At 44.3% G+C, this 12327-nt stretch overlaps 1 protein-coding gene across 3 annotated transcripts in view; it reads right to left on the reverse strand.

Moving 5' to 3' along the window:
* Window positions 1-12327, reverse strand: part of celsr3 (cadherin, EGF LAG seven-pass G-type receptor 3) — a 74052-nt gene that overhangs the window by 7902 nt on the left and 53823 nt on the right. For all 3 annotated transcript variants that reach the window (XM_040192708.2, XM_078093256.1, XM_078093265.1), the window contains 11 exons: window positions 10048-10239; window positions 9779-9965; window positions 8873-9040; window positions 7835-7961; window positions 6804-7010; window positions 4274-4448; window positions 3189-3301; window positions 2637-2716; window positions 1819-1945; window positions 1571-1690; window positions 190-287 (listed from right to left, as the gene is read on the reverse strand). In XM_040192708.2, coding sequence (XP_040048642.2) covers window positions 190-287; window positions 1571-1690; window positions 1819-1945; window positions 2637-2716; window positions 3189-3301; window positions 4274-4448; window positions 6804-7010; window positions 7835-7961; window positions 8873-9040; window positions 9779-9965; window positions 10048-10239 — 1594 coding nt within the window. The remainder of the gene's footprint in view (window positions 1-189; window positions 288-1570; window positions 1691-1818; window positions 1946-2636; window positions 2717-3188; window positions 3302-4273; window positions 4449-6803; window positions 7011-7834; window positions 7962-8872; window positions 9041-9778; window positions 9966-10047; window positions 10240-12327) is intronic.

The raw sequence follows: 12327 nt of genomic DNA on the forward strand, positions 1-12327 counted from the left end.
GAATGAGTCCAATTTCATCACTTGCAAATTATTGCCATTAAAACGGTTTGATCTGCAGGAGTAACTATGCCATTTCTAATCTCCAAGCAAAGGTGTGGAAGCTTTCTTTTCAATTCATTTTTCGAGTTTGTTGCTGTAAGTAATGCACACATCATGCACGTATGTATGAACCTTTGTGTATTTAAATACCTGGCGGAGCTGACGGAGGAGATGGTGGAGGTTCCCAGAGTGATGCGGTGCAGCCCACTCTGCTCCAACAGAGATGCATTGTGATAGGGGTTCTGACCCTAAACGCACACAAACACACATTACAGGGCGGAGAGTGTTACTTTAACCATGACACGGATCGGTACAAAACACAGTTCTTAATGAAAAATGAAATCATGATGGTTTTTCAAAAAAAGTGCACTGAATGTTGTGTCGCTACAACAAATACTGCAAAGTATCAAGAGTGTGCATTCTACCTTTATGGGTATTAAGGTCACATTATAATGGGCACCTTCTTATGTTATCATAATTCACCTTCTCATAAAGGACTTTGTTTTTTTTATCCATTTCACTGAGTACTATTATAGATGGCTATCATTTTAGAACTCCATCAAGACTTTAATATCATTGAAAAGCAACCGCCCGTGATGTTTCACTATAGTGCCCCGGGATTTGCGGGAGCTATTATCGTGTCTGAATGGTGACCGGGGAAAAATAAATAAAAAGGAGGAGGCTAATGGAGCAGAAGCTGCTTGTCTGGAAGCGGGTCAAGATTTCTGCCTCCCAAACTGTAAGAGGTCACCGTGCTCATAGACAATGCACCACACAGTGGTAACAGAGCTAGAAACAATGGTAGAAACAAGTATATGTGGCTGTTACTTTTGGAAAGGTCAGTAATTCTGAATCCACATGTGTCAGTCATGGATAACAAGAGCGACAGAGGAAAGGAGGGTTTAAAGGGTGAAATGAACAACGTACAAACTAACACGTCTTTTCTTACATAGACACACACACACACACACACCCAGGCTACACATGAAACTCACTGGATAGAAGTGGGGATAAATAGGTGACCATGCACTCTCTTTCTCGAGGAGAGACAATGAGAGAGACCTAAGAGTGCAGTGAGCTAAAACACACACACACAATAGAAGAGAGTGAAGCAAAGATGTGAAGACGGGACAGGGTTACACACACACACACACACACACACGCTCTCTAAATAGACACTGCACAGGGCTTTTGTAGAAATGGACCTCAGAGTGAGCAGACCCCCACTGGTCAGTATATTGTCTTATCTGGGTCAGCCACAACCCCTGAAGGCAGAAGGAGAGGAGACGAAGGACAGGAAAGATGGATTGGTGGATGGAGGGAAGGAGCAATGAGAGGCAGGAGGGCATTTGTGCTGGTCTAATAAGTGAGAATGTGCATCGAGGAAAGAGAACACAGAATAAAACATAGTAAATGGCTCAGGGACGATGCACAGCTTATATAGAAATGGTGCATCACGTTAGGATATTAGCAGACATGAGCTGCAGAAAAACCTGGACGTGGCGGGAGGCCGGTTGCGTTTGTTACTCACGGCGTTCTGTGGGGGTCTCGGTTGGTCTTCTCCAGGGCTCTTCTTGCCCAAACAGGCCACGCTCCACGCCTCCTTAACCTCCGAGTTGAACACAGTGAAGACCAGCATCACCGACAAACCCTGGCAGAGAGAGAGAGACGGTGGAAGGACACAGATTAAGCCAGTATTTTAGCATTTCAGTAAAGCAGAAGGAAGGTGAGTCAGAGTAGAGCCACGTCTCTATATATTAACAAGCACTTGGTTCATACCTGCACGAGGCAGAGGACATTGAATATGTAGTAGAAAGCCAGGATGCTGTTGTTCACTGACATCAGACCACACAGCCAGGTGGAGGTGGCCACCAGCAACAGCAGGAAGGCATTGCGAATAGTAGCACTGGGCAGAGAAACACAAAGGTCAGGTTGGACAAAAGACGAGACAGACAACATCAACGTGTTGCATCTTTACGCGTTCAACGTGGACGTGCGAGATAATGAGGCGGTTGAGCTTTGACTGGCATTCACACTTTAATGATTACTCTGGTTTCTTTGTTTTATTTAACTCGTTAACTAGCCAGCAGGAGCTAGTGTAACATTTGAAAACAAATGTAACCAACCCTACTGTGTGCATTTGCTTGTGATACCACAACAATGTAAAATGATCTAGGATTATGAGGACATTTAAAGACAGAAAAGAAAAAAAGGGAGTTAGAACGTGCGTATAGAGGAGTAATAGCATAGGATGAATACTGACACACAGGCAACTGTCGTTTATGCACATGTGAACCGATCAATAACACGGCCTGACAGGATCATTCTTCATCAAATCAGCAGTAACTGAATGAGACGCATGTAGTTCGCTCACCAGCAAACAAAAATAATCAGTTTCTTAAGTGTCGGCGGCGGTTTGTAATGTGTTACTAATGTGTTTGGTGTTAAAACGTGGCGCGCTTAAGGCGGACTCAGGAAAAGCTTCTTGACATGAGCATGTTCCTCTTCATGCAGTAACATCTCTATACACGTTTACAGGATTAAAAACAGCCAACAAGTCACTTTTGTGGGAATGAGTCATTATTGTGGGTACTCACATGACAGGGAGCTTCTTAGTCTCCTTCTGAGACGGATTGCAGGACATCTTGGCTACGATCATGAAAATACCTCCATTCATCTGAAAAAAGGGAAATCAATAAAATCAGCGGTGTTCAACGGATTCCAAAATGTGGTCATCTATAGAAGGGAAAACCGATACAAGACATTCAAGGGCATGACTTGTTTTTTTTCTGTTCGGGTTCCTTTTCTCAAACAGTGTAAGAAAATACGCAGATAAGTGAATGTCAAAATAAATTGCAGAATAGATGAATGACTTCAAAAGAAGCAAAGACGGAAAAAAAGGCCAGATTAAAAAAAGGGAATTCACATTGTCAAAGTATATTAATGAATAACTCTATATTTCTATTTGGAATGTTCATTTTCAAGCCTAGAAAGCAGAGCTTATCTGCACGGTGTTTTATGTTGGCATGATATTTTCAAGGCAAACAAAAACATAACCAAAGTTCCTCTCAAAGAAGAGAATTAATCAACAGCTCCGTTGTCACTTTCATTGCGCGTTGGTTTAGCGTTAACAGACATGGGACAGTTACCAGTATGACGATGGCTATAGGACCAGCAAAGCTCCAGATGAGTTTGTCATAGATGGAGATCCAACAGAAGTCCGGGTTCCCGTATCCCTCTGGGTCCAGGCCCACCGCCAGGCCTGCAGCAAGGACACACACAGGACGATCAGACAGGACGAGAGAGGCAGGGATTATCCGAATGGCTTCGGGGAGTCCATGATGTGCCGTTTCTTAAGATTGAATAATTTCCAGTAGAAGTGATATGACAGGGTCATTACCATCCCACAATGATACTAGCAAACAAAAAAAATGATATAAGATAACTGTTTTTGTGTTTTTTTTTATATTAACTAATATTGTGATAAAAAAAAAAAAATCATTTTCTCGCACACATAATAATGGAACCACACAACCAGTGTTGGTTTAACCACGGCGATAAATTCTTTATTCAGCCACCCTTTTTTCAACCACATGACCAGGCCTTACGACGTCGCTATACTGGGTCACTGGGAGATTTATGGCGTAAACTGGGAAGCCTTCACTCCTTGTTTGGAAAAGTGTCAAAGTTGTGACAACGTGAATAATTTTAAAATTGAATTGCAGACGCGAGAAAGACACAAAGGGTCTGAATGAAGACGGATGGACAGATTATATGCCCCTCCGACCCGGTGGGAAAACACATGCTGCCAACCATTGTGTGTGTGTGTGTGTGTGTGTGTGTGTGTGTGTGTGGTGGCAGACAGATCCATTCTTGAGGCAAGGTGAGACAGCGGTCGGTGTGTGTGTGTGTGTGTGCACGACTCAATGATCCACAGATAGAGCCGACAGCTCTATCCAGCCTGGAACTGCTAATGTGTGTGTTTGTGAAGAAGGAGGGAGACTTTCTTACTGTGTGTGTCAGGGAAGAAATTGCTTGCGCCTGTGTGTGCGTGCATTTCTATCTCTATATTAAAATGTCACTGAACCCTTATCTACACCGTCAGACCCGCTGTGAACGCGCGTCGTTGCACGCGCATCGAAGCGCGTCGGCGTGAATGAACGCGGCGAGGGCGTTGATGCGCGCACACACGCCTCAGACACCAACCGCCTGCGTGCACGCGGGTCAACGTCACCTGTGATAATGGCGGGCACGCCCCAGCCGATGGCGTAGTAAAACCTCATGGCGCCGTAGTTGATGTTGCGCTGCTCGGTCTGCATGCGGTAGATGTGAAGGCCCTCCACGAACATCCAGGCAAAGGTGGACATGAAGAAGTAATGCAGGAGAATGGCCACGACCGTACACAAGAACTGGAGGAGAGAAAGACAGTTAGGTGAGGTGAGGGAATCACGGCGGACGACGCCGGAAACCATCAGAAGGAAAAGAAACGAGAAGAAGGAGGAGGGAGGGACGAGCAGAATAAAAAGATGCAGAGTAATGCAATCTATTGCGTTGTATTGATTTTGTGACGCGTGCGGAGCAGAGATCTTGGCCAGCAGCCAACTCGTCTTTGGAAAAAACCTGGCAGGTGTCAGCGATGAAGTAAAAGACATTCATGATTTAATTAGCAATGTGAATTGCAGACGGTCTCCGGGAAATGCTCAGAAATATATATTTATAATTCAGAATTGTAGTAATAACACCCAAGAGTGTGTTAACTGAGGCAAAGTGTATGAAAGCGTTCGTTAAACATAGACAAGTTTACATGAGTAAAAACAGCAATAAATAAAGAAAATATAACTGAATTTTATTTATTTTTCATTTATTTTGGAGAGAGTTTGGCCCATGGTTGATTTATTTATTTTGGTCCTCTGAATCATCCAATCATGCAAAATTTATGTCAGTAAGACGGGGCTCTACATTGTGATCCGTGGATGTGGGAGTGAAGCCGCAGAGGGCACAACGGCAAAGGAAGCGACACGCCGCCGCCGCCCCCCCCCACGGGCAAAATACGACTGGCACCACACGCCTTTTGTTTCTTTACCTAAAATAGACTCCGCACAAGCGTTTTCCTTTTCACTGCTGTATGTGACAGTAGTTCAAAGGATGAAACAAAGAATCTAGGAGAAGATGCCCCCCACATGAAAATAAATAATAATAGTAAATGAATGTTGACTCTTATCACACTAGATGTCCATTACTTGTGCAGATCTATCCTCTGTTTTAATAACCAATGACGTAATAACCAGAGAGGCTATGAATGCGATATACACCTCACGTGCAGTTGAGACCAAGATGAATATATATATAACTCATTATGGGAGGTTTGACTGCAACCGGCCAACAGGACAGATACTGAATATTCATGTTGGTGATGTGATGACAAATCAACTATACATACAAATGCAAATTAAAACAAACTATGACATCACTAAGGTGTTGCAGTCTTACAGTACACTAGATGAGAGCTGTTAAAAGCCTGAAATGTAAACTTCAAAACTCTAATGAAAAAGGAATAAACACTGAAATCATTTTGCAGCTCAGCCCTCCACATCTTCAAGTTAGGGAGAGCAGACTCGTGCTCCCCGGATGAGGCTAAAAGAAGCTCAGCACATATTCCCATCGACGCAGCCAGAGACGACACTGAAATAGCATCCGCCTCGGAACACAGCCAGACAATGAATTTCCCACTCGCACAAACACACACACGCGCGCGCGCACACCACAATAGTTACACACTAAAAAAAAGAAATATTAAATTGTGCACAAGCATGTATAAACATGTGTGCACAGAAACACACACAACTGCTGCGAGCACTAACATGCTCTCCCGAGCATGATGTACATAAATAAGAGAACATATTGTTCAGCTAGAACTATCCGGCCCCACCGTTAAGAGCCGTACAGGCAACTTTGTGGGGGGATACAGCTTAATTAATTGGATTTCATGCTGAGCGAGCACGTATTTGGAGTACCCTCTGCCTGAGACTCACTGTTCCACACACACACACACACACACACACACACACACACACACACACACAAGAGAAAGGGGATGGAGGAGGAGGAAGTATTGAGCAGAAGAGTTCCAGAAGGTCGCAGTAGGTAGGCAGAAAAACGCACACATGATGTGGAGACGCACAAGTGAGCAGGATGTAATACGGAGGATTAATAGCAAAAGAACGGTAAAAAGATGTCTTGATGTAGACTTTAGAGCTGTAACAGTTATATTATGTTCTACAGTATAAAGAAGGAAGGCAGTGGATTAAAGGTGAGTACTCTTAGATATGACTCTATCATCTCAGATTTTGGATATCGTAAATATGACACACGTGTCACATCTTTTCCCCGTTTTAAAGGTTTATTACGGTTAAGTGATGTCATTTTGTTAATGATCCAGCTGGCCTGCCATCTGCTTTCGTCCACTCAAAAATCTCATGGTGTCAAAAAAGCACTAATAGCAAACCCTACGATAATGTCCCTAAATTTTCATTGAGTTATTCATTTAATATGACATATTGTCATATTGCCCAGAGCTAAGTACACCTTCAACAAAAACCTGCAACACCTTCGACCATAAGTGGCTAGGAATGAGGCAATTCTGAAGTTCAAAGCAAGTTTTTTCTAAAGTTGTGTACTGAAGGGACGGTGATGGACAAGAGGCAGGAAGGAAAGCAAAATATATGACAGAACAAACACTTCCACAACCCCCCACAGGTATCTACCTGTTGCTCCGTCTGATTGACCCCCAGCAGAAACACCAGCTCGGACAAAAGCATGGCCGCCGCTGTGTTTGAGTGGATGCTCCTGGTGTTGGACTTGAGGCCTCGGAGGCAGGACAGCACCAGGACCGTGAGGAGGAGGGCCAGCATGGAGGCGCACAGAGAGGAGTATGTGACCAGGGCCAGAGTCTCCAGATCCCCCTCCAACTGCTGCTCAAACACACACGGGAAAATGAAATGAATTGATCGGAAAGTATTTGAGAAAACGAAACTGCACCAGCCGGTCGCAAGTTGTCATTAATTATGGCATCTAACATTTGGGGTTTTTGCACATAATATACGGCTGCTTTGTAATTTGCTAAACATTAAAAAGGTTTTGAACGTACGGAAAGAGAAAATAAGAGTAAGCAGGCGAATCCAACACCAGTCGAGCTGGAGAACCGGTAGTATCAAAAGCATGACGTTTATTCGGATCACTGCCTTCGCGTGCAGAGAGCATTCCAGTAAACATCACACCTTCAGAATTGTATCAGGGCAGATTGAGCATATCACCGGTAAGCCCACTTCTCGTTGCTCTGGACTAATGATAACAAACAAGCATCTTATTGGAAGTGATTATACAAAGTAAACCTGAGGTATTCAGGGCAATGTGCAACTTTAAATTCATCACAAGGCACGAGGTGTCTGAGTTTCCAATCTCAAACGTCAAGATCTGGTCCATCATCGCTTAGTATGCTGCGGGCAGGACGGGCAGCGGGTTTGCATTAAGCTGTGAATGGGTCCACAGCTGTAACGGGACTTCCTTTAGCCTTCAGAATGTCAAGCAGGATTCCTTCTCTGGGATTTCAGACTTTAACACCGATTACATCGCAAGCAATTACCCGCCAAATGAAGAAAAGAAGGACGAATGCAGAAAAACACAGCATGGTCACCGAGGCTTAACGCACACTGAATCCACGAGCCTCATTTAGATAGAGATGCATATAGAATGGATGTATAAATATATGTACGTCTATATACACGCGTCCCCTGACCTCTCTGTGGGAACTGTCCATCAGCACACCGAAGGTGCCCAGTCTCTGGCACTGGCAGCGGACGTGGGAGGTGTTCCTGTACACCACCATGCAGTCCCTGACCGTCCAGCAGCCTCCCAGCTCATACCTGCACAGAGAGACGGACTATGAAAACACACAAAGACACAAACACAGTCCACTGATGCTGCTGGTGTGTGCGGTAAGGACTCCACGCTCTCTCCTGTCAGTGAGCATGTGTGGAACTGAGTGAAAAGGGAACACAACACATTGGCATTTTGTGATTTAGGTGGAGGTGCTCATATGAACAATGGTAAAGCCCCTCTGTGAATTTAAAAGAGGAACCGGTTCGGCAGACAGCATCACTCCACTACCGTTTAATTTCACCTTTAGCGTCCACTGAGCAGCACTGCGTCCGTAGATGAATAAATAAAAAACAGTTCTCACAGCAGACAAGTCGACCGTTACAACAGGAAACACACGGGTGTAATTAATCTTCATTGATCTTTATTATCGTTATTGCCTACAACTGAGCCTTTCATACTATCGCGGGTCTGCGAGTACAAAAGTGTATAGTTTGGCTGCCATAAAGGCATTTTATACTTAAAACCAAACCAGAGACTCACCTATAAATTATATTTTGATCCAAAAATACTGTCATTTTGTGACACATTTAGTATGAATCATCAGTGACGTGAGTAGTTTCGCCTTCAGCTCCCTGTCAAAGTTTGTGACATTTCCATTTAAACCTACAGAATTTAGAACACGGCCCCACACACATGGCTTCACTAAAAAGACTTATTGTAATGCATTACAATAATACATATTGCCATTTGTCACAGCAGGAAATCTCTCATCTCAATACAATGTGAAGCGTCACACAGTACGACAAGCTAACTCACAGTAACCAGCCCTACTGCCCCGATTTATGTGTTTGTGTGTGTGTGTGTGTGTGTGTGTGTGTGTGTGTCTGTTCGTGTGTGTGTGTGTGCGTGTTCGTGTGTGTGTGCGTGTGCGTGTGTAAAGGTAATCGGTCCTCACTGGTTGCTGTGGTTCCACTGCACACACAGGGGCTTGCTGCGATTGGCCGTCTCCAGCAGCTTGAACTCGAGCAGGATGGGCTGGTCCAAGTGTCCGGCCACAAACGTCTGGTTGTTGTAGACGGAGATGCTGACCACTGGCGAGTTCATTACCGGGTGTCTGGGGAGCCTGAGGAGGAGAAAGCGCGTCGACTGAGTAAGACAGAAAGCACAGTTTGATGTCAAAAAGAAGAGATAGGAACTTAGATGACAGCTCATTGACATCTTGCCAACGCTGGTTTATTGATTGGTAATTGATGAAGCGGGGAGAAGGAAGGAAGGAGAGTTGAGAGAGAAATAATATGTGAGAAGGAGAGAAAAAATACAGAAAGCTGGGTTTTAAAAATGATGATGAATAGTCAATCAACTATTAATCTACTGACAAAAGCTTCACTAATCAGAATTTTCATAATGAATGGAATATTTCCCCAGCAGATATTTTGACGTGCTTCTATTCTCAATAACAACAATAATAGGTGCATTCAGAGCCATTGTTACCTTGATCAATTTCACCTCTGTATTGGTTATTATTTAATTGAGCCTTTTCCACCTTCTCCAATGTGAGGTTTTGCAGCTTTTTTGTCTGTAACGTTCTACATCATTCTAAATATGGACGGTCTGACAAAATGATCACCTGGGCCTTTTGCCATTATTTTGGGACGCTATAATGTTTATATTCAAACATTAATAAATATATAGCGCAGTATGTGTTTCTAATAACGTGGCGCTCCGGTTGCATGAGAAACTGTTTTGCTGTTCGCCGATGAACGAGGCTAACATGGAAAGTTCTGATTCTATTTCCAGGATGTTTCCTCCCTTCCTGCTGTAATCACATTTGTATTCTTCTGTGTGTGTGACGGATTCCCACCTCACTCCTCGTCGGTCTGTGTGGTACTTGGGAGGGAGGGCGCCGCCCAGACTGCGATAGATCAGCAAGATGACGATGGTGATGGGCTGCTCCGGCATCGAAACCGTGCGTCTGGCCGCGCTGTACTCTCCCGTCTGATTGGCCGAGATGCCGACGGGCTCCAGAGCTGCGTTCTGAGCGGCCGGTGCTGAAATGGAGAAGTCTGTGTGAGCGTGACCTCCTAAGTTTCAGGCCACCTATCGAGCCGTCAGTCCCAACTCTCTTCTTACGCTCTTTCTCCGTCCGCTCCTTCTCTTTCCAGTTGTGTTGCTGTTGCTGTCGCTGTGGCACGAGGGCGGCGGGGGGGAGGATCACATGCGTGTTGGGATCCCACAGAGCCTGCCCGCGGAACAGGGTGGTGTGGTAACGTGGGAAACGCCGCCGCACGTGGGTTTGGTTCTCCAAACGGTCCAGGTTCATGACTGGCAAACAAAGCACACACACACACACACACACACACACACGCCGCAACTGTTAACACAATACAGGTGGTGGTGTTTGTTAATGTGCGGTTCAACCTAAATCAATAGTTCCTTTAAACTCCTGCGGGAGATGCTAAAGACATTTATTGAACAAATTATAGACTCTTTCAGAAAACATCAGTCACTGCTGCAGAGTTTCTGCTCACATTTGGTTTCTTTACTAAATACAGGATCAGCACCAATATATTGCACCAACGCACCAAGTCAAGTTCCTCTATGTGTAACACTTGTGGCAATGAATGGATTCTGATTCTGATTCTGATTGAAAGGGATCTTTACACAACGCTTTCACTACTCCCACCGATGGAACATTGTGAAGAACTGTAAAGGGGTCGCTGTGTGTCTACATATGATACGGTTTATAACTTATTTTTTCTCAAACCGCAACGCTAACGGCACATTTGATGGCTCTTTAATCAACAGTGGATCAAATAATTGGAGAACAACCATTGAACACACACCATGTTTCAATCGGTCAGAAAGTACACAAGTAAGAAAGGCTCCTGACAGCATTAAATTATGAAAATCACACAATATACTGGATTTGCCTTTTTTACTTAAATGATGTGAAGGGTAATCTTGCTCTTATTAATTTAATACAATACATTTCCCTTCTTGAATACAATACAAGGGAAAACCTGCGCCGCGTGTGCCAATAAACCACTTAATCTCTGTGGATTTGGTAATAGATGAAACCAGTACAGACCGAAGAACACAGACACACAAACACACTAAACTGTTGTATTACGGGAAACGATTTGGCAAACAAGAACTACAGAGTCAATGTGGAGTGTTGAACACTTGGTCAAGTGTTCGCTAATGACTGAACCCTTGAGCAACCGAACAGAACAGCACTCAATACTGAGATGGGAGACACATCTATATAACAGACGTGGGTCATATCTGCGTGTGTGTGTGTCTCTGTTTTTCAGATTTTAAAAGAGTCAAATGGTGTATTGGTCAAATTAAATGGAGAATTTGGCATTTTAATGATGAAAAACAACAAGAGAAATAATGTATATTAGAAGCTAACAGATGGACGTGTGATGGACGTTATTCATTGAATCTAATTTAGCTTGACAGCATCAAGTGTCTGTGTTTGTGTGTGTGGGAGTGTGAACATTGGCTGTATTTTTTATTCCTTCTGCTTTCACTGCCGCTAATTCTATGCACCCTGTCTGGAGACGTGTTGTCAGTTTTTGGATGTAATCCAGAGGAGAATTACATCTGAAACAAGAGATGGAGGAGAGTCAGATTGAAAGGAAATACAAGCAGGCGATTCATATTGGCCCAGCAAGGTTAAGATATTGGATAACTGGGATTTTCTGCGTGACCAAACTGTACTGGAACCGGCTTGTGAGGCCACATTCCCTAGTTGGTAACTTTGCCGAGTTTGGGTTTGATTGTGTTTTATAGGAATCCAATCTGTGTGTAGCTAAGAGCCTTAACTGAGTGTGAAGTTCATTGTCGGGCTTCATCCCTGCCAGAGCTGTCGCTGCTATTTCAGCGCCTTGTTGTCTCATGTGACGCCGATATTTTAACAGTATTTTCAACAGAGCTTAAGTGAGAGAAAATTGTGAAAAAGCGCAAAACGTGACAGGATGCCAGCCACTAAATGACAGATACTAACCCTGCAGATGTATGCTACATGCACTGCAAGAGCAAGAAAGTGCACACGTGTGTGTGTGTGTTGATGTCTGCATTACCCCATGTGAGTGATCACGTGCGTGTCTGGCATCTGCACAGTGCCTCTGGGCTTGTGTGTGTGTGTGTGTGTGTGTGTGTGTGTGTGCTGGAAGCTTTAGCTGGTGTGTGTGTGGGAGTGTGAAATCCCTCTCTGTCCTGCTGCCAGCGCTGCGTCCGTGCCATCGCAATTTGCATTCGCGCTGTTCATCTCTCGCTTTGCACTTGACTCATTCTAGCCGATTTCACAGCAACGATTTATGAGCAACTTGTTGCAGATCATCTGTATCACTGCCGTGGCCTCCTATACTCAGTCTGAGTGGGCTTTAGCCGTTGTCTTATGCG

This window comes from Gasterosteus aculeatus, chromosome 2 (assembly GCF_964276395.1).
Source record: "Gasterosteus aculeatus chromosome 2, fGasAcu3.hap1.1, whole genome shotgun sequence".
Taxonomy (NCBI): Eukaryota; Metazoa; Chordata; class Actinopteri; order Perciformes; family Gasterosteidae; genus Gasterosteus; species Gasterosteus aculeatus.